This window comes from Plectrocnemia conspersa, unplaced genomic scaffold, assembly GCF_051122295.1.
Source record: "Plectrocnemia conspersa isolate PC_06_02 unplaced genomic scaffold, ASM5112229v1 ptg000010l, whole genome shotgun sequence".
NCBI lineage: Eukaryota > Metazoa > Arthropoda > Insecta > Trichoptera > Polycentropodidae > Plectrocnemia > Plectrocnemia conspersa.
The window spans coordinates 23,196,949-23,220,714 of record NW_028277174.1 but is presented as its reverse complement, the minus strand read 5'-3'; the positions used below and the strand labels follow the sequence as shown (position 1 = coordinate 23,220,714).

General features: G+C 31.7%; 1 protein-coding gene across 3 annotated transcripts in view; it reads right to left on the bottom strand.

The window, feature by feature from the left end:
- The window catches only part of stan (Protocadherin-like wing polarity protein stan), a 78,128-nt gene that overhangs the window by 6,960 nt on the left and 47,402 nt on the right, over positions 1 to 23,766 (bottom strand). For all 3 annotated transcript variants that reach the window (XR_015810945.1, XM_088194342.1, XM_088194343.1), the window contains exons 2-23: positions 10,571 to 12,048; positions 10,224 to 10,364; positions 8,718 to 8,917; positions 8,340 to 8,632; positions 8,132 to 8,274; positions 6,417 to 8,069; positions 6,213 to 6,345; positions 5,942 to 6,141; positions 5,725 to 5,877; positions 4,344 to 4,879; positions 4,081 to 4,285; positions 3,866 to 4,008; positions 3,659 to 3,793; positions 2,841 to 2,995; positions 2,617 to 2,783; positions 2,265 to 2,543; positions 2,079 to 2,192; positions 1,821 to 1,998; positions 1,008 to 1,147; positions 759 to 942; positions 488 to 693; positions 21 to 417 (exon numbers count right to left, since the gene is read on the bottom strand). Coding sequence is in view for 2 of the 3 variants with exons in the window: in XM_088194342.1 (XP_088050468.1) it covers positions 21 to 417; positions 488 to 693; positions 759 to 942; positions 1,008 to 1,147; positions 1,821 to 1,998; positions 2,079 to 2,192; positions 2,265 to 2,543; positions 2,617 to 2,783; positions 2,841 to 2,995; positions 3,659 to 3,793; positions 3,866 to 4,008; positions 4,081 to 4,285; positions 4,344 to 4,879; positions 5,725 to 5,877; positions 5,942 to 6,141; positions 6,213 to 6,345; positions 6,417 to 8,069; positions 8,132 to 8,274; positions 8,340 to 8,632; positions 8,718 to 8,917; positions 10,224 to 10,364; positions 10,571 to 11,974 (7,159 nt within the window). In the remaining variant the exon portion in view is untranslated. The remainder of the gene's footprint in view (positions 1 to 20; positions 418 to 487; positions 694 to 758; positions 943 to 1,007; positions 1,148 to 1,820; positions 1,999 to 2,078; positions 2,193 to 2,264; positions 2,544 to 2,616; positions 2,784 to 2,840; positions 2,996 to 3,658; positions 3,794 to 3,865; positions 4,009 to 4,080; positions 4,286 to 4,343; positions 4,880 to 5,724; positions 5,878 to 5,941; positions 6,142 to 6,212; positions 6,346 to 6,416; positions 8,070 to 8,131; positions 8,275 to 8,339; positions 8,633 to 8,717; positions 8,918 to 10,223; positions 10,365 to 10,570; positions 12,049 to 23,766) is intronic.

Sequence of the window (23,766 nt, the reverse complement as noted above, 5' to 3'; positions counted from 1 at the left end):
ATATAATAATTTATAATCACCTATGTTATTAGTTATGATTTCAAAGGGGTCTGTATATGTATCATGTTGTGACTCTCCTAAAATAGTGATATAGCTATCGAACGTTCCCAATAATCCGTCCACTGAATGACCAGTCAATTCTTGGATTCTCCTCCACTGTTCTGAATATCTTGGCAACAAAATCTTACTAGCTGATTTGATGATGTTTTTTATGTAATCCTTATCTTGACTGTGCGTCAAATTCAATCCTGATTGCAACGTCTCGTATTTCATCAAAGCCGTTAATATGCCTTCTGCTATCAGTATATCGGCTCCATAAAGGACTGGCGTTTCTTCAGTCGCCGTCATTAGACTCTCGACTAATTTGATTCCGACAAACGTATTTATTTCCAATTCTCCAGTTTCAATTCGGTTCAACTGTAATAATAAATATTTATTAATACATAAAGCTTTAATTCAATTCTCAATAATAAATAATAAAGTATACTTGTTTTCGAAGCTGTATGAAAGCCGGACTTGTACAATTGAACATATTCGGTTCTCGCCAAGGAGGTCTACGATCTGAAGGTCCGCAAGCTCTCGAGGCACGTCCACCGGCTCCAGCCGGACAGTTTGCTTCTGCAATTTCGCCAAATTTGCTCCTAGACCACCATATACCTTCGGCCATCGATCGTGGACATCCATCGTATACGACTAAAACATATTGTATATCGTTAAATGATATTATTCATTCATAAATTAGGAAGTTTAGGATATACCTTGACATCCCTCGGATGTGACTTCCGCATATGGATTAGGACAACTATCACATGCTCGGCCAATCACACCAGGTCTGCATGAACATTGGCCTGTTAGTGAGTTGCAATCGCCGCTCAATGATCCGATGTTATAGCATTGGCACGGTAGACATTTGGTGCTGTTCGGCGGTTGATAATGATGCTCCTATTGAATTAGTTAAATATTAGTTCCTGGTTTGTTTTCAGTGTCATTAAAAAAATAGTACATACGCGGCAATAGCACTGTCCTGTAGATTTATTGCAGTCTGGATGATAACCATTTTCTATTTCGCACAAGCAAGGACCGCATTCTTCGTTACCCCACCAACCGGAAGGACATGGTAGATTCTTTTGAATATTGCAATACTCGCCTGTAAAATAATATATAATATGCTATAAAAATAAGCAATCGAGATAACAACTAATGGCGTCATAGAACCAGACTCAATAGAGTAATATCTAATCACGTGTAAGTATAAATTTTTGGGGACAAAATATGGAATTTGTCTAATTTTATATAATATGAGTCAAATAAAAACGTTACAAGTGTAGTAAAAATTCAAAACACTTTTGTTTATTGTCCTGTAAATTATCAGCAGTGTTACATGTAGTTTTAAAAGTAGTAGTACGAATATACATATTATTAGTAATAGCTCAAAATAGCCGCCACACTTCTGTCATTTGATTTTTGAGTTTTGAGTGAAGCAATTGTACAAATGGATTAAACTATTCTAAAATGGTAACAGTTCTGTAGCAGACTACAAACATAGCCAGCATGAAATGATTTCCTTTTATGGGAAGAATAAGAGGATGTTCCTATTTTATTTTTCAGCGGTCATTTATTTAGTAAATAGTAGATTCTATGTTTAATCATTTTGTTTTCAGGTGCGACTTTTTGTTCTCTCCATAAGTGACCCCATGTCTGTCTCCTTAAATTGATTAATGATTTTGGAGACTATCAATAGTTTCGCACCGGTACACGCATCACTCTAACATGATAATTTCACTTTTTAATAATAAAACCAAAATTAGATTAGTACTGACCTGAGTAAATTTTCTGATCGACACAATTACACTTATATCCTTTCGGAACCATATAATCAGGTACACAATTTCCGTTACTTCCACAAGGCTTAATATCACACACAGGGCGGCAATCGTCTCCAACGGTTCCATTCTGGCAGACGCACTCAGTTGTATCCCATTTTGCCCTACACTGGCCCTAAAAGTATTAAAAACATTTACTGTCTCCTTCTTTTTTAACAATTTATATATACAGTAAAAATGTAGTAAATGACATACCTGTGAAGGACAAGCTGATAACAAACAATCAGCCCTAGAGTGACAACCATCTCTGACATTTTCTCTAACTGTAGGTCGATTAAGCATTGATTGTTGAGAACCAACTCTCACGTCCTATTTGGCACAAGCAAATAAATTATAAGTTAATTCATTTTAACAATATAAAGAAAGGATTAAATTAAATACCTGAATGCATCCTTCAAAATATCCATAATCAGCTGATAATAAATTTCCGACGCTGACCGAATCAGGTCCTCCAATCAATATCTTTCCGACATACAATCCTTGAATCTTATTTGCAGACATCGGTAATAAAGTTACTCTTGAGCCATAATCGATTCCAACAGATATATCAGTTCCAAGCCATTTGATTTCAATCCTATGCCACTCTCCATCGGATAAACTAGTGCCAGGTAAGAACATAGTTTCACTATTGTACGTATAATGGAGTAGACCAGATTTCAACTATAATAAATAAAATCATTATAATTTATATATTTATACATAACAAATATTTTTTTATTTATGATTAACATACACTTATGATTGCTGAACTATTCTGACCGACTTGTACGGACATCAAAAATGCGTCTTGTTGTCTTGTTCGTAAAGAGAGAGCGTTTAACCAAGGTAGTTGTATCGGTCTTAGTAAAGGATTGAAGGATAAGACACCATCTCCGTTGAATCTCCATGGTTGATTGATTGCTATAAATTAAAGATTTTAATATCTATTTTTTTTTAAATATTATAAAAATTACTTACATTCACTACAATCTTTGCCGGTGTATCCTTCTGTACATTCGCAAAAGTATGTATCCCAAATATTGTGGCATTCGGCTCCATTGTGGCAAGGATTTGAGCCACAGTATGATCGTTTCTCGGGACATCCTGCGACGGTTCCATTATCGGCTACAAAACTATAAATCAAAAATCGGATTAATAATTACAAGAAGAGCTGCTGAAATTATTCAAATATTTTTTTTATATTTTTCTTAAAGTCTTAAAGTGCAACTGAGCAAAATTTAAATTAAATGCCATTTAATATAATACGTAGCACATATCAAAGGGAAGAGTGGGAGTACCTGTATTTTTAAGAGTCTAAAAGAATAATAATGCAAAATTTTATTTAATTTGATTAAAGCGTGTAGGATTGTATACAGATTACTTTTTTTATATTTCTCCACTTCAGAGATATTAGATAGTGAACGGTCAAATGGTTACAGGAACATTGCTCATGCGAATATTGGTCACAAGGCAACTTCTCACACTCAAATTGGTCATAAATAAATCGCTCATAAGGCGATTACTCATACAAATATTGCTCACATGGAATATCACTGACACGGTTTAAGGAAAGGTACGTTTTTTAACCACTTAAACGCCGGCGACTCACTAGTGTGTCACTTGTTGATTATTTTTTTAAAACAAATTATTTAATTATTTACATTGTTCGTGTGACCAGTTGTCATGTGAGCAATGATCACATATTAAAATTATATTAACATGTTATTTAGAACACGTTATATACTTCCGAGATACAGATATAAAAAGATAGATATATAGATATCATGTTACATTACCTATTCAAATCTATGAATCTATAGTCAATGTGTAGATCAGAAATACAACCAATGAAGTCCTTAGTTTTCACCCTAAAACTTGAAGGTAAGCTCGGTAATCCGCCGATTTGTAACGGTCCAGTGAGATCCAAGAACCTAAAAAAATAAGTCAACGTCGTAAATAAATTAAGGATATCGAAGCAAATTTATTCCTTGATAAAACCTCACCTATGACAAGTTTCAGTCAGAATGGCACATCTTTCCGGTAGCACATGCTGAGTCATATTAGCACACGCCCACTTAGATCCAAGGTGTCCGGCTCCAGCCAAAGATAGAGCCGTATCGCAATTATCAATGGATAGTGTGACAGTCTGGAAGTATTACTTAATTTAGCTCTAAGTCTATTAATTAATGTATTTGAAAAACTGATTTAATTAAAATACCCTATTGATATAATTGACTTCCACACTATGCCAATCTCCGCTGGAAACGCCACCAGGTACACTCACGGTGACACTTGTAACTCTTCCTCCAAGACTAAATGAAAATTGAACATTTTCATTGACGATTTCCAATGCGATGAAATCGTGGCGCTCGTTGAATCTGCCATTGTATAGAAGTAAACCGCTTGGATGTTGACTAGCGAATCTATAAATCGTTTATAATTAGATATATGAAATGGATGATGTAGGGATGGGTATCTTACCTTAATTTGATATGCAATCTATGCCTTTGTTTTAAACTCGTGAAGGTCAAGAATGAAGTTCGAGTGAAACTTCTAGCTTTCAATTCGCACAAATCTGTTGTGTAATTAGAATCTATGCTACAACCTTGGCATAAGATTCCGCCTTCTCTCCGATGAGCGCAAAGCGACCCACCTTTGCAAACTTCGCCCATCAAAGAACAGCTCGCCTTTTGGAGCACTGTCTCACAATTGACACCCGTGTATCCGGCGGCGCAGATGCAAGTATAACCACTCTCTTTCCTCATGCAAGTTCCATTGTTCTGACAAGGACTCGAATAGCACAGATTGACTTCAGCATCACAGAGATAATGCTCTTTGGATCCTGTGAATCCGACTGGACATCTGCACGAGAATGTAGACACGGGATAAATTGGTCTGAATAGGACAGTCGAACTATGTATGAACTCAGATGCATTTCCGAATTTGAGAATGGTAAGGCATTCTTCGAAATTCAAACACGGCTCGCGCATACACATGTTATCGTCGAATGGTAATACCTAAAATAACATATAAATTATAATGATGCATTTTTTATACATATATAGAGTGGAAAAAAACAAAATCGTCCTTTAACTATTGTCGTCATTGTGTTATTTTTTTTGGGAAATTTAATTAACAAGAGGGTCAAATTTAACTTAAGTTGCCGACATTTATAACCAATTATCCATCTGTCTATTTATGCATATTTCGTAATTCAAACAATAAGAAGCTTTTAAACAACCTTCCTGACATTCAGGTACTTCTAAAAATACTTTATATGCTGATACTAAATTGTGTTGTCTACAAGTACTAATAAAATCATTAAGACAACTGTTCAAAAACCATTTTGCCTCATTTACTTCTTCACTTTCATTCATTTATTATATTGTCGGAAATTTTTTTTTAAAATAGGGGCATTAGATCTTTCTTTTTTTGGAGCAATAAGTATGGAAATCATCGTTTTTAATAAAATATTGTTTTTGATCGACCGCTTCTAGATGCTTTCTAAATTTTTATATCACGGACCATATCACTTTATTTCAATAAAATATATTTCTATACTACTTATTATTTTTTGTCAATTACGATTATCCGGAAAAATCTTATGAGAAAGGAGCGCATAGAAAATTATAAATCTGTTTGTTTGAAATGCGGCATACTTACTTTATTCTAAAAATGTAATTATTGATTTTAATATTTATGTGATTTATTAATAATATAATATTTATTTTAGAAATGTAGTTTTTGAAAAAAATCGTACTACCGGTATTTTAATTCGTAATACCGGTATTACCAGTATTGCAATTCCTAGCTGTATTTATCAAAAATAATTGAATTATGATCAATGATATTAGATACTCACTTGTACAGTTGCAAGTCTTGCTAAAATAGCTCTATTCAAATACACTCGTTCTTGAAGATACACAGGAGTGTAAAATTGAGCTTCTCCTGTAACATCTGGTCTTCGTGCCGTAAAGGATACGTTTAAAATTTGGGCATTTAGTATTGTATCGTCCTAAAATTTTGATTAGTCAGTCAATGTTATCAATGATTTTTATAATAATTGTGATTTCGCTCACTTGAATGCTGAATATGTAAATATTCTCTTTAGGACATGGTATGATAGCTGCTAGACCATCCAAGAAGAACGTTAAAAGTGGCGATAGAAATGCTTCTGCCGTCATATCGTTCAATCTTATTGTCACGGAATTGTAGAGCATTTCTGGTGTTATCAAACGAACTGAGAGTTGCATCATAGCTTTAGCTTCATTGATACCATCTGTAATTCGCATTTAAAATAAGTAAATCAGAACTCCAATATAAAATGCTTATATTATCAAATAAACTGACCTGAAACTGATACTTCCATTGTGGCAAGACGTGGAACGTTTGTGTTGAGTTGTGGAGATAATGTTAGTCCCCCGGTTGATTGGTTCAACATTACAAGATTTGCGTTGTTTCCAGATAGTATTCTATATGATAGCTAAAATATAATACATATATTAGATTATAGAACACTTATAAAATATATTTTTAAATTAAATGAATTATTACTTTATCAGTAACATCGGCATCAATAGCTGGAACTTTACCAAAAATACCGACAGGAAAGCAGTCCTTGAAATTGTTGAATATAATTTGGAAATCCTTCAAAACCGGCGCATTATCATTCACATCCGTAACTAAGATTTCAACGTGAACGTCGCTTCTCAAAGGAGGACTAGCAGCTCTTATGACCAATTCATATTTCTTCCTAGGACTCTCATAATCTAAATCCATGGTTGTCAATAGCTCAGCTCTATCAGAACCTGGTCTTGTTATTAATGTGAAACTGTTAGAATCGTCTCCGCCGATGATTGAATAATGAACGATAGCATTAACTCCTTCGTCTGGATCATGAGCATGGACCTCACCGACCGTTGTGCCTATAGGACTATTCTCAGCAACATACAAAATAAGTTTATCACTCTCAAAAGCCGGCGGTGAATCGTTAACGTCTTCAATTCTCACATGCACCAAAACAGAAGTGCTTAAAGACGGACTTCCTCGGTCGACTGCATAAGCGTGAAGATCATAAGCGGGGACCGATTCTCTATCCAATCCTTTATTAGTCCTAATAACTCCAGACGTAGGATCAATTACAAAGGATCCGTCATCTTTATCTTTAGAAGACAATTCATACCTGATTCTTCCATTCAAACCGATATCAGCGTCTGTAGCTGATATTTGTACTACAGATACACCAATTAGAGCGTCTTCTAAAATATTAGCTGAATATACAGGTTGTTTAAAGACCGGACTATTATCATTCACGTCAGTGACTGATATTTCAACGTCTGTCGTATCAGAATGAGGCGGTGAACCTCCATCTCTCGCTGTGACTGTCAATAGATAACCACTTAATGTCTCTCTATCCAATACTTTATTTGTAACAATAGCTCCAGTTTGAGAATTTATCGTAAATTCATGATCTAAGCCAGGTAGTGCCTCATTATGAGACTCACTTCCGAGAGTATAAGTAATTTGAGCGTTAATTCCAACGTCACTATCAGTAGCAGATACGACCAATACAGTAGTTCCAACAGGCGCATCTTCATACACGGAAGCTGTATATGGCGCATTTTCAAAGACTGGTGCAAAATTATTTGCATCTGTTATATTAATATGAACTGTTGCAGTATCGCTCCTACCCCCGGAATCAGAAGCCGTCACTGTGAGCACGTATCGTCTTTCTTGTTTGAAATCTAAGGGTTGTGCCACAGTTATCAATCCGCGTCCGTTCTGAGACGTGATTGCAAATCTGCCTCTTGTGTTTCCACCCGTGAGCTCGTAATGAAGCCTACTATCTTCATCTGGATCTGTTGCGGTAACCGTAACTACGGGTGTACCAGGTGGTTCGTCTTCAGCTAGATTTGCTTCATATCTTGGTGGATCAAAACGCGGATCATTATCGTTCACATCTTGCACTGTGAGAGCTACGGAAGCCGTTGCCGATCTCGGAGGTACTCCGCCATCAGTAGCAATGACTTGAAAGTTAAACTTGATTTTCTCCTCTCTATCCAACTGTCTCACTGTATAAATCCATCCTGATCTCGGCTCAATGCTCAAGGGAAAATTTTCGATCCCGCCAACGGTGGCTAAGTCTCTTTCGTTGATACTGTACGTCAAATCGGCGTTTGCACCTTCATCAGCATCGTAGGCTTGCACCTGAATTATAATAGTCAATAGAATACTTAATTAAATTATAGATAAAATAATAAAATACATACCCTGACGATGCTGAATCCAATTGGAACACTTTCACTGACTGCTTCTTGGAATAAGGATGTGTAAAATCGAGGCGCATTATCGTTAACGTCTTTAACGTTAACTAACAATTGAGTTGTGTTTGAACGAGAAGGACTTCCACCGTCTAAATTTAAAAAATATATTAAACTCTCATTGAGACAAATTAGATATTGAATTTGAATATTTTACCTTGTGCTCTTATGACCAGTCGATAATTCCTCAATAGCTCGTAATCCAAAGGCTTTACTAAAGACACATCACCGCTCAAACTATCAATCGAGAATTGCAGTTGAGTGTTTCCTCCGATAATGGCGTATCTAATGGCAGCATTTATCCCCAAATCAGCATCAGAGGCTCTTATATGGGCAATAACTGGATGATCAGCTAAATTGATATCTTCATTTACCGAAACAGTGTATGTTCGTTCACTAAACTGAGGATAGTTATCGTTATCGTCCAATACTCTTACGTTGACAGTAGCGCTAAAATTAAATAATTAATATAATAAACTCCTTGTTACGTGTGTAACGCATAAAGTAAGTTGCGAGTAAAATAATAAATAATAACCTCGAAGAACGCCTCTCAGAAACAGGACTAGCTTGATCAGTAGCATGAACGACTATCGAATAATGAGATGCCTTTTCGCGATCTAATTGCGATCTAGTAGATAATACTCCACTTTTTTGGTCCATTCTAAAAGCTGCCATGTTTTCTTCTGTAGTACTCAAATCACTCTCAGACGTTACAGATTCAATTGTATATTCAACCTAGAACAATAACATAACTTATATTAGTGGCGGATTTACGCATAGGCAGGGAAGGCACCTGCTTCAGCGTCCAAAGGGATCCTAGCATTTTTCAAAAATATTTTTATGATGAATTATTGTAGTTTTTCTATAGCAATTCAATATGACATTATGAAAGTTAAATCATTTTCCGTAGAAATAAAGCGTTCGTTATTTTACTAAATGCATCACATTTCCGAGCTCCATATTTGAACTTAATTGTAATGGTGAGCTTGGTTTGATTTATTGTTTCCTCTAAATATCGCAGACGATAATAAAAGTTAATGGGGTGTTTACGAGTGCACTGCATACATATATCTGAGAATGCATACGAATGCACGAAAAAGCTAAAATGACATCCCTGATTTTAAACCCAGAAATACTCCGAGTATCCCTCAAAGAAAATCTAAAAAAAACAGTCTAATATTTAAAAAATATAATAAACAAAATATTTTTAAAAATATGTCATTTCGGTGAAATCATATTGGAATACATTTTCACTGGTAGATATATATTTTTACCAATGAAAATATTATTTATCTGACATAGGCTAGTAAAATTATATGATTTAAACTTTTTCATATGTATTATAGTAATATATACATTTACATACTTATCATTATTTATTTACAAGCGATATATAAATGTTACAGTGAAAGTGTATTTTTCAGTGAAGTTATATTTTATATTTTTGCTAGTGAATTCCAAATACATTTTCAACGGTAGATAAATATTTCTACTACCAAAAATATAATTTAACTGATGGGCACTAGAGAAAATATATGCTACTTGAAAATGTCTATAAAACGCAATTTGACAGTTGCTGTTCAAACCTAAACCTAACCTACACAAATTAACCAAACCCAACTAGCCCTAATAAAAGTTTTAAAACTAATCACAGTTTTAGAACTTTCATTAGGTCAATTTCAAAATTCAAATTAAGCCAACTCAACTCTCATGGGAAAATAAACGAAAGAAGAAGTATGGACAGATGTCGCATCTCGCATATTGCTCCATAGTTTGTCTGCACTTTGATATTACACTATTTAAAAAATATAATAGCTATCCTTACCGATATTACTAATGACTTCTGATATTAGAGTATTGGTCAAAGTGTATTCAAACCGAATTTTGGTCAATGGGAGGACGCAAAAACAATTATTACTTCTCAGAAATCAAAAATCCACGTCAAAAGCAATAAAATCGTGTTAGTGCCGTCTCGACGGCGACGACACCAACTTATATAGTATCTACTATTAACACTTTTATACATAAATAATCATCATACTTCAGCATTATTTCCGAGATCTTGATCTGAAGCTTTCAGAGTGACAATGGTAGAACCTTGCGACGCTCCTTCTCTGATAGATGCTTCATATTCTTGCAGTTCAAATACTGGCGTGTGATCGTTGCAATCCAAAACATTAACCTACAATTTTTATAATCAAATAATGTAAAGTATATTATAAATATATACGATTTCAATCAATATCAGTCATATGCGTTTTGTATGGTTTCTTAATTATTATATGAACACTAAAATAAGTAATCTATAAGACTCTTCTTTAAGTTAAATTAAATACAGTAAAATAGAAAAATATGTCTGATATGATTGATATTAAATACAAATATTACTTGTAATGTAGTAGTTCCAGATCTAGGCGGAAAGCTATCATCTATTGCAATGATTTTAAAGTAATGCACATCCACGAGTTCTCGGTCCAGTTTAGTTAAAGTCGTCACTACACCCATCTTAGTATCAATAGCAAACATTCCTTGAGATCTAGCGTCTAATAAGCTAGACATTGAGTATGTGACCGGACTGTTTTCAGGATCTCTAGCTCTGACTGTCGTCACTACGGCTCCTGGTTCTTGCTCTTCTGCTACGGAAGCAACATACAGGGCTTGCTCAAAGAACGGCGATTGATTCCTCAGCTCTCTACGTACTCTCTTAGCGATATCGGTATCGTTGAATTCTTGATGATGATACACAATCTTCAATCGATGATCAGTGTCTATGATATCTGGACGATCGCATTTATAGTTAAAGAATATAGTGACTTTCCACATGCGTTCTTGAATGCATAGATCATCACTTGCTACTAAATCGCCTTGAGAGGACTCAATCTTGAATCTCAAATCGTCGACGTCTAAGAATGTAACTTTACAATGTTGTTGGATAGTTTTGGGTAAGAAAGCCGATAATGAATTTATATATTGAGATTCTTTCAAGCAGATCTGATTCCATTTATCGGCTGTCGGTATAGCAAAACTAGCATACGTCTCAGAGATCCATTGCTTAGCGACTGATAGTTTAGTATGAATTGCCATATCAAACGGATAGTTCCTTCTTCTTCTACTTTTGTGAACATGAGCCATTTGAAATGCATAATGATCTGTTTCTCTTTTATAACGTTCATGATGATATTCTTCATCTTCTAACAATCTCACGTCCATGTTATCGTATTCAAAATCAAAATTCAAACTTCTCTTCTCCCTATGAACGTAATCATCAGATTCTACATATTCATAGTCGCTCTTTACGTCATCGTCTAGATGTTCATTATCAAATTCATCAGGATCTAATTCGTGTTCATTATCATCAGGATGATAGTTATTCTCTAAATTATTCTCATAACCGCAATTCGGTCCAGTTATTAATATACGAAGAGGTAAACTGTAATAATCTATATCTCTAATCCTATTTGACGTTGAATCAATATATAGAGTGAATAGATTAGGATATAAGACTCCATCGCACCGGAGACGTTTCCTCAAGATAACTAATCCGGTCTTGGGATCTATGTGAAAGATGTGGTGGACAAAGTTGGCCGTTCGATGCACGTTTATGGTGTAATGACGCTCCGAGCCTAGCTTGTACACCGAAGAGTCGAAGATGGCCTCTCCGGCCGGTGTGGAATCTTTCACGATCAGTAGATACTGAGCCGAGTGTTGTACGAAAGCCGCTAGTATTAAGGCGGCGAGGTAGAGCCGCGGTCCAGTGCCGGAGACCGCCCATGATGGATGCCGTATTACCATTTTCAACCAGACGGTCACTATCTACCTCTTCTTATGGTACTTCTGTTGTGCAGCGAGGTGTTTGGTAACATTTTCTGTAACAAAATAAATGGGGTGATGTTAAATAAAATTTATTTGGCTTCCGTAACATAGTAAGGGCGACTTAATGAAAATTTAAAACTGTGAAATTGACATACATACATATGTATTATACATGCATAGGTATTATGAAGGATTTTAAAAATGCTATATACCCTCGATATGCATGTAAGTAAATGACCCTGATATTTGATATCATGCATCGCTGTCTGGTAAATAAAACCTGTTATTCTGTAACGGTGTTGAAATTCATACTTAAATTTGATATCAAATGATATAAAAAAATAATTTATGAAATAAAATCGATGACTCTATTATAATATTGTAAATACAATCTTTGTTATTAAAATTAGAAATTGAAAAATCAGAGGAAAGCTAACCAAACCGACTCTAGATCATGTAAATAAAAGTAATAAACTTAAGAAGCAACCTAGTTTAATGTAACCAAATTTTTACAGTTGCACAGATTTAAAATCAAAAACATTTATAATTTTAAGGAAAACGGTATTGTATATCAATAAAATTATTAATTGATAAGCTTATTATTTATTTTATAAATGTACCTTCAGGATATAGAATAATTTTTAAAGAGATAAAAATTAATCAGATAATTAGAACATTTAGTATCTTTGGACAAGCAATAGTTAGCCTTTACTTTCCTGTGATGTACACCAAGTGTACATAAATATGTCGAATCAAATGTTAACATTTTAGGTATTCCTCTGTGTTACAATTACATACTAAATTGGGTAGTTATAATATACAAGTAATTATCATAAATGACAAAAATAAATATTCCATCAACAAAATCGGGTATCAATTCACCAATACAGTTAAATAAATGATTGTTGCCAGACAATATTTATTTTGCTTTGCATGAGTGATGTTCGCTAACAGAAATTTTCAACTAGATTTATCAATATACTATATGGTTTCGACTTTGATTATTATTATAATAATTATTTCATTATAAAATTCGTGTTTCATAATTTTTAAATAACTAATTTTAAATGTACACTGAGTTTACATCACCGAAGAGCGCGGATTTTTTTGGCACTGTAAGTAAGGGAAAGTTAAAAAGCACTAGATAATGATATTTTACCACAAAAATAAGATCAGTTGGTTGGTATGTATTACATTATTTGTTGATATATTTTAAATCTGTATTTTTTCTTTAAATGATTTAATTTTGTAAACATCGTCAATTTAGTTTTGGAAAAATTCCACAAAAATTATTGCTTTTGCTTTGCAAAATATTTAACTTAATAATATGATGAATATATAATACATTTCTTATTTGGAAAATTTAAATCAGTATTAAAATCATATCGGTAAGCAAAAAATATATAGTAAAATTTAAAATATCACAAAAGCAATAAATATATTTTGCATTAAATGGTACATTTTCTGATCTGAAAAAATAATATTTTTGACTTGTCAACTTATTCACGCCCAACACTGATATAATCTAGAGCCCAAAAAAAATAAGAAATGCAATATATTTTATTAAAAGAATAAGGACTACCTTTTCCTATCCATAATATTGAATTAGCTGAATTCAGAATCAGTGCAGTGCCTTGAGGTAAAAACTTTTTCCTTTATAAATAATTTAAATTAAGAAAACGTTTTCCATTACTTTTGGATTCGCCTTAATTCACAATGCCGCGTCTTAAATTAAACGCACATATGCTTACCCGGAAAAGGCAAAAAGTTAAAAAATTACAACGCCAGCACCGTGAATGACAGGCTTTCATTAACCTTTGACTTCTCCTTTTCTTTACCCTCAGCCCGAAAAGTTCAAAAGCGCACAGGCCTAACTTTAATTCAATTCTTACAATCGCTTAACTTTTGAAATTGGATTCTGCGCTCCAAATTTTTATCCCAAATAAAGCCAAATCGCGTGACTTTGGCAATTCGTGTGTTGAGTCATTATCAAATTTTCGCATTTATCGCGGGGGAGATCACGTGCTGGAAAGCGACCTTTTTATTATATTGTATATTTTACCGTATCATATTTTTGACCTCAAGTACTATTTTGTGCTGGCATAGTGAGTGTGTGTTGAAATGACAGAAAAAATGTATTTTTTATGGCTTATGACACATTTCTAATTATACTTTTGTATACACTTGAATTAATTTTATAAATTCATCCCGTATGACAGCTTCGTTATCTTCATGATCTAAATTAATCCCTAAAATATTGTGCTTTTATGTATATGATATATAGTGTGTTGGTAAAATAAATTTTATATACAACCTTGTTCCTAATAATGTTGCATAATAATTCATAAGTGCAGTATATACTTTGATACTAAGTGATGAATAATAAGCATGGAATAGTTTTATTCATATAAACAAATATAGATGAACAACATTCAAACGATTCACACGCGCGAATCTTTTCTACGTTAAGACTGAATCGTAGCGATAATTTAATTGAATTCAGGTTTTAATCATATTTTGAATTTATATTAAATATTAATCAAAGGCTCCGTGCTTCTAAATTTTAACAAAAAGCTTCTCGTTGAATAAATGATTGAAATATCTCTTGTATGTGCAAAGTACATAACATATGTTTCCATGTATACAACGGTACATCCACCTTACACGGTTTCGGAAAATATTTCAGATTTATTTCGCAAAGCTTTTAGCACACGTTCGTTTCAAACATTTTTTACAATTTCCTGATTTTCCTATTCTACGCTTTGTTTCTGGCCGGCACGTGTGAAACAATAATTTTTCATCTACCTCAACTTCGGGGTCACACGTATCGGCAATACGTCGATTATTTATCCGTTCAGGTGGGGCAGATCCAAGTAGAGATTTAGCATAATATCGTAGCGCAAAAATGTGAAAAGTTGTAGAAGGCGCATTCTCACATTTATAATTCCGGCTCGCGCGCTGCGGGGACCAATAAAAGATACAAGACGACATATAAAGCCGAAAATTTACGAGCAATTTCGCGTGGAACACGGCGAATAAGGACGGTAGAAACGCAAGGGGGACCGGTACAATTTCATAATAAAACCCGAAAATCGATAATGCATACCGGGAACTTTCAGGAAACGCAACCGAGGCGAAGAAGGGGGCCCGAAAGTCAAGAATTCGGCGGAAGAGGGAGGAGAGACCGGAAACGATGCGCTAGAATCCGATTCAAATCACAGAAATGAAAAAGTAATCTACGCTCATAAATCATGAATTTTGACTGTTAAATTATACGAATTTAATAGAATTGAGAACTGTAAAAAAATATTGCATGGCTTTCGCAAAATAAGAGAGAGCAAGTCGAGAGGTTTACTTAAACCAATCGTTGTAATACAGTATATATATACAATTAAGAATAAAAATGTTCACAAACATAATACATATCAAAAGCCTCACAGGAATCGACTTATGGGAAGGAGAACAAACTATATGGTTTACTTTAATAAATTGAAATGAAGTACATAATATTTGTGCTAGGAAAATAAGGGACTTTTCATTTTATTAAATGAAAATCTCATTTCATCGTGTATTCGAATGATTGTCCAACTATTCGTTCATATATATGTAATGTAATATTTTTAATTTCTAAGCACCCCAAAAACCGACTAACTCTAAAACTATATTTGCTTATTATTTCTAAAGTCATTGTATATTAGAACAATTATTTTTTTCTTAAATGTAATGTTGCTTTATCTACAAGCTGTAGATAAAGCAACCTTAAATCATATTTAAAAAGGCATGGCAATGTTTTAAAATACTAGATATAAATACTATTAATATAGGAAACATTTATATGCAACTAGGTCACCAGATTATGTTTCCAGAGTGCAGCGTTCTATCTCAAAATTTAACCGATGCGACTTGACTATATGGATAATCAAAAGAGTGATGGATAAAAGGTGAAAGCATAGTTTCCCAATAGTTCAATACTTAATGTTTAAAACGATATTTTTTGTTGATGATAAAAAAAATGCCATAGTATACAATATTTATTTATTTATTTATTGTAACATGACAGACTTTAGCCCAATGTGTTACAACAGGGTAAACACAATCAACAACTACTAATTAGTGAGACAGTAGTATATAATTGTAACTATTATTACCGCTTATAATAAATAAATGTCACTATGCGTGACGTAGATCAATTATATATTAATTATTCATCGCTATATTCATCCTTGAGATAAGGAAAATCTAATAAAACATAGTTTGGGAAAATCGATCGGAATTATATGCATATAATAATCGCTAATTCTGATCTTCTATATAAGAAAGAAATTAAAAAATGATTCATGTATTTTATGTATTAGTCACCGATTTACATCAATGGTCTATCGCGTTGTTTGGAAAACCATTACTTAATCAGTACAGTAAAAGAATATATTGCTTGTGTCTTCTGTGTTACAGATACATAGAAAGATAATCTTTGAGAATTATACAGTATTATGGATAAGTACTATATATTGCTAATTAAGAAATCTTTCATAAATTATAGACAGAAAAATAACGTTCAGTACGCGGTCGTAATAATATTAAATTAATTGGCGCCGGAGCGCAAATGCGGTCTAAACGTCGCAAATCACCGCCATTAACTCCCAAAACCAGAATTGCCACTCTGGCGCGCTTAAATCAAAAGAGGGGTAATTATTAAAATTAACGCGCGGTGTATTACAAGCGTTTTAATATGCTCGCACGACACGTGTGTGCCATCTTTCAAAGTTTTCCTACGCAAAAACAGTTGCGAATGTAGATTTTCATCTTATTAAGTTTAAAGTACATCATAACGGCAAGTATCAAATTACTCGAGTATATGTATAATTATTGCACCACGAAGCCTGGGATAGGTCGTGAGATTAATTAGAATGTATGTTCATCATAAAAATTTTCAGAAAATAAAATGGTATATAATGATCATGTTCGTTTCTTGACGATTATGTCCTCTGTCGGAATGCGAATCGCCATATGAATATTATATGTATACATAATGACTTTTTATGTATTTTTTTATTATACCCTGATGATAATAAAATGACGTCTCGTTCAAAAGGCTGATGTCCGACAAGATATTGATCGTGGAAACAACGACTTCATTTTTTGTTTGAAAATAATCCTGAGGCGTAAAATAAAAAGAAGGTGGTGCTTATCTGCGTGTATAATTTTGGTTTTAAAAATTGGATTTTCTGGATGAGGAAAGGAAGAGAAAAAAGTGTGTATAGAATGTGCAACAATGAAAAGAAAACGTACTTTTTGATGTTAGCAACGCGAGGGTCGCAAACGGCGTAAACCTTTGTGTATTGTCGTAAACCGCACCATATTTTCTAGGAGAAATGGATTTTATTTTCCGTAAATATATATTTTTCTTTATGAAAATATGTGGCATTCTGCCATTGCAACTTCTGATAAAACTAAATACAACTCACTTGTTTTATTTTTAAATATATTATAAAGGACGGAATAGCGTACTTAGTCCGTAACGTCTCAGACTATTTAGCAACTCTAAAATTGCGGGTTCACAAGTAAAATACTTATTACTTTATAAATGGTTTAAAATGGGCTAAATGTATTAACTAATTAATATAAAAATTATTATAAATTTACATGATTTTTAATACAATTATTAGCATATTAGATTTTATAAAAAAAACAACGCTAATTCAGAGTAATTTTTTTCTTAAATTTATTTATCAGATTTTTTCATATTAAATGACAATTTTTTTAAATAATATATCTAAAACGCTACATTTTTAAACTTAAATTTTATTACTTAAAATTTTCATTACCGATTTAACCATGAATGAAACCCTTACTTAAACAAATCTCCACTTTTAGAGGATGTGAAGTCTTTAATAATAAACTCAAAGTCTTTAATAATATCAATCTGATAATTGAATTTCATATTTCAAATAAATAGTATATGTGATAATCTGTAGAAAAAAAGTCTGGTAAATGTGGGGGGAAAAAACAAAATTTTCATTTCTAATAACAAATTATTTCTCGAGAATATCTCAAGAAAAATGCCAAACCGAGAATTATCATTGGGTCAATTTAAATGATTGCAATATACAAAATAATTGTTCCATAAGTTCCAGTGAACACCTTATTTTTGAACAAATTGTTTTTGAATAATAATCCGAGGATTGATACACAAACAATTTGTTTTATAAAGCAAAGTATTTATTTAAATGCACATATCTCGCAAAATAATTTCCAGTTAAATAGCACCGATTCTTATATCTCAAAATATATTAAATTTTCATTAATTTTTTTATTATTTTTTCTTAAATTATAATACATTTATACGTATATTTTAAAATGTTTTACAACCATTACATTTTTTTACCGCTGCATAAGAAAGGATAAGTCCGTTCCAGATGTTTCAAAATATGAATGTTTTTAATAAAAGACAGAAGTATTTTAAGAGCGAAAAACTGCTCTAATTGACTTTATCGGCAGATTTCAAAAATTAATGAGGGCTTTCCACAGAGCTACGCTATCGAGTTTTAACTCGTACAAAAAAGGGTACGTAAAACTTTTTCAACACCATGCATATAGGCTCAAAAATATATAAATAAAACAAGTCAAAATAAGTAACACAACATCACTTTATAAAAAAAATAAAAAATGTTATTTACTAGTAAGGTTTTGTTCTAATGACGATTCGTTTTAAATTAACTAAATCGTAAACTCTTCTTTTCAATATAGCATTATAGCTTAAAACCTATATATTTTATTTGCATCACATCACTGCTTTATTCCATTTTAACGCAAAATTATTATTTAGCATGTGATTTCTGATAATATTTGTATATTTTGATCGAATCCGAATCTGTATATATATCCTAGTATTTTTTTATAGGATCGTTGGGATACAATTAATTGCATTTTCGGCGTAGCGCGTCTATTCAGTGAAGCACATTTTTATTTTTACTAAGAGGCAAAAACTTCGGTTGCGAGCTTTAGAGTGCCCTAGAGAGTCGCGATCAAGTCCCTTATTCTTGGCCGTCGCGGCAAGGACGTCAGTGCTTAAAAACGCTCCTTTTGCATGAGCCATCCAGCTTCTTAACGAGCTTGTCAAACATTAGGATGTTTTTGGCGTGCACCATAATCTATTTTAAGTGCATCATAATTGTTTTTTTTATTACATTTATACAAATTATGCTTTATTTAATATTTTACTGTTTTCTTACATTATTATTATAATATTTTTTTTTTATAAATAGCTTTTCTAAGTTTGTTTGCTAGTTTATATTAATATAATACATAACTTTAAATAGAGATTTTATATGCTCGTATTATGTAGTCGCATTTATTTTTATTTTTATGATAAAAATATGTTTATCTCCAAGAAGAATTGTTTAAATAAATTTATTTGAAAATCCCATGACTTAAAATATTAAACTTTTAACGGCACACTTTACAACTTCATCGCGGCAATGAAACATAATTTTATTGTCGCTTCTAAAATGGCGCTTTTAAAAAGCGACGCGAAATTTTCAGCACTCGTTTAATAATAATAATGTTTTAAAACACGCGATAAGGCAAACGTCCTACAAAATAAAACGCACTACTATAAAAAATAAATAAACGAGACGCTGATAATAACTTTTATTAAAACAAAAAGAAAGCTGTTTTATTATATTATGTGAAAAATATGTGTGCCGTTTACGAGCGAGCGTAAAAGTGGAAAATCCGATGAGTCGGAAAAACGTATATGCGGTACCACTTGCAGCTCCGTTACACCTTACGGGGGAAATTTCCTGCCGTGAAAATATATATTTGCATTTTTCAATTAACAATGTCACGTGGAAACACCCCCAGGGCTACGTGTTGTGTACAGAGCGTACACCAAAGCATACATGACTTAATACTGGTAAACTTTTAATTAAATTTTAATTATATGCAGATTTTTTTACATCTAAATATTAACTTTCCATAATGTGATAAATGCCGCTGCCGTAAAACGGAATAAATGTTAATAAATAAACATAGACACAGCGCGCATAGAAGTGTTTTAATATGGAAAAACTTCGAGACATTTATTTATTTATTAAAAATTTACAATCAATAGATGTCACTATGTATAACCAAGCTTGATGTTATTATCCATCACAATATTCATACGTAAGATTAGCAAAATCTAGGCGATTAAATCTGTGATGATCGGTCGGAATTATAATTATATATAATAATCACTAATTCTGATCTTCAAGACATAACAAAAATTAAAAAGTACTGAATTCTTTTAAGTATAAGTCTATCGTGCTGATTATTTTATTTGTTATTTCTGACTTCAGTATCATGATTTATATGTAAAAATATGCGCTGATTTAAAATCTGTGATTATATGTAGTTTTATAAGACTAAGCAACGTCATATTAATATTTGAATTAATTTAAGAAATATATCAATCAGAAGAGAGTCATGATGATATAAAAGACACAGAAAAAAAATCGATATCAGGCATCATGTTTCGTACATTTCAAATTATTATTATCTGTAGTAGGTAAGGTAATTTTCAGTATAATAAGAAGATAAATAAAAATTAATACACAAAAACTATTTTTGTAGCAAAAAATATTAAATCAGTAGTGAAATAATTTGAATAACTACGCGCCACACGTACCGTAAAAAAGTTAAAATAAACTATAAGAAACACATGATAGTAAAAAACTAATAATAGTAATCTCTTAATCATACTGATTAAAAACCAAATTTTTTATGTAAAAAATATGGGTTTTAAAATGTATTACTCTTTGGTTTTTAATGTACATTTTATTCTGATAAATAAAAAAAATGTTTTTTTTTAAATGAATTTTGCTGAAAATTTTACAAAATTAATTTAAAAAACATTTTAATCAAAATAGTAAAGATAAATTCATTGAAACACTCTTTAGTAATACCTAATTAAACATGTTTAATATTTCTAAACTAAATATGCTCAAACCCAGATATTCTACTCGCAAAACGTAAGTCACATTGTCTTATTATTTACACAATAAAACTATATATCATTTGAGATTCACCACTAGAAGGGGAAAACGGATTATGTATGTACAATTAAATAAAATATAGCCCTCTATCCCCTACATAACATATTTTCTCAATGTTACATAATATATAAATGATTCAGATGCTCATATGGTTTTCAACGCTTTACGCATTCGTAAGAAAAACCTTTTATTTTTTATATCCCCATAGCGATCAAGTTGACACCACCCTGTTAACCATGGTCAGCCAAGTTTTTATCGATAGTTCCTTGAATGTTTGAAGAGGGTTCTCTTTAATGTCTTTAAGATATCATCGCCCCATGTCAATGTTTGTCTGTTTAAGACTGCCTTATAGCTCCTAGTGATAGCTCAACATTAAGTTTCTAGTATTTTAAAACGATTTTTCGTTTACAAAAAATATATTAAATATATATTAACTTAAAATTGTAATAATCTCATATCATATATGGTTTCAATCTGAAGATAATTAAGAATTATTTTGCTTAGCGAATAAAAAATATAAATGATATTGCTTGAATGGTAGGATATATGATATTTCAGTAATATGACCGTTTCTTTCGTAGTCTCTAAAACACATTTCATATCAATCTGAATCTTTAGATTTACATAAACAAATTATAAAGAGTAACCTTGCTAAAGCAATCCTATACTTGAATAACATCGGTGTTAATTTGAGATTATTTTGCGATAAAAAAGGCAAGAAACTCTAGATTGGGCTTTTGTCCCACAAACCACATTAAAGTTAATTAACTTAACAGTAATCCCATTAGCAAGATTTAATACATTAAAAAAGAAAAATCATCCTAATTTTCGAAAATATTGATTCAATTATAAAATAATTTTGTGAACGGAAGCAGAATTATTTGATATTCGCTACAATTTAATCAACGCACAGTCTCCCATGAGCAATATCAAAAGCGTTCGCGATTTTGTAAATATCTTAAGGGATCCAGTTTGCGGTTTTAATTTTTTTAGCAAAAAACCATAAATACGACACCTGCGTTACCTGTGTCTACGTCAAAAGAGAAGCCTTATTAAAAGCGCGATGTTTTTTATTTTATTTTTGTATACCTATGTATGCCATATTGTGGGTTGTAAAAAATATATTCAAGCGACCATGTGACGTAAAAATATTTTACGTCTTCTCTCTAGGGAACTGATCGCCGTTATTTTCCGGAAACTGAATTATTTTTATACGTTAAGCATAAAAATTGTACAAAAGGCAAACAATGTGTGTATACACTACGTGAGTATACAATAAAAGAGCTTTATACCTATAAGCATAAGTGAAATTATCGGTTAACATCATAAAAGATTAAAGGCTCTCGAACCAAAATATATTAAATTAATTATTTAATACCACACTGTAAATGTCATTAAGGGTTATTGATTTAATCTAAATATATTTCATTAATAAAATTAATTAAAAACGAAATTTAATTTTCAATATCTAATCAAGAAAGGGATTTTAGAGCTTCTTGTATATCCGGATTCCTCAAAGGCATAATTTATTCAATTAATTGTATAATATAACATACATATAACATATTACATAAATACAGAAGTAATATAATTTAAATTGGAATGAACGAATCTGTTTTTTATTCCATTATTAACGAAACTTGCTAATTTGTTCTAGAAATATTATTACATAAATTTACATACCTCTGTAGAATATTCCTATTATTATAACTATCTCTATTTATAGCATAAAATCTACATATTTTTCTTATTAAAATATTCTGTTAACATATTTTAATTATTTATTGAACGTTAAATCATTCCAATCTTTCAATCAAACTTCTACAATTAGTTAATCTATTATATTATAAACTACTCTCATTGACCCATTTTATAATTTTTGCAACATCGTATTATATAATTAATTTAGTAAACATAATATTGTTTATTGTTTTTATACTTAACATATTTCTCATCCTAGATAATATATTATTTTTTTAAATTATAATTACAATGTATATATATCTGTAATTACTCCTGAACTATTTATTTATTTAAATTAAGACCATCGTGACCTCACAGGTTACTCCAATGCGTTACAACGGGCAAAACAAATAAACGGTACATAGTATATATTATTACAACACACACAAAGTAAGAAAGAGAAAAAATATATTATATTATATGAACTGGACCAGCTCCTCGTAGCTGACATTAAATTAAATGTGCAATGCCAGCGTATATTTATAATTAAAAGTGGTAGGTTTCGTTTTTTTAAATTAAATTATTATTTACATATCTTTCTAATGTACTTAATTATTTATTTAAATTAATGACCACTTCTTTACCACTATCATTATGTAAATTATCTAATCAAATACATCTTTATATTTAGATACACCTATATCATATAAAAATAGATTGTTACTTTTGTGGGTATACCTATTGTAATAAATAAATTAACATATATTTATTTTACAGCTGAATATCATATAAGCGCACGAGGCATGAATCAGTCTTCGATTCTCAATAATCATATTAAGTGTCTTGGAAAGCTTCTTAAATATATACCAAAGATATGGATCAAATGATTATAAACGATTTAAAAATATATATTTTATATAATTTTATTTGTACTACAATATATAAAAAAAGTTAATTGCTTTTGGAAGAAAATATAAATTATGTAACACAAAGATATCGATTTTTATATAAGTATATTTTAATAACACAAAATAGCAATATAAAAACTAATAT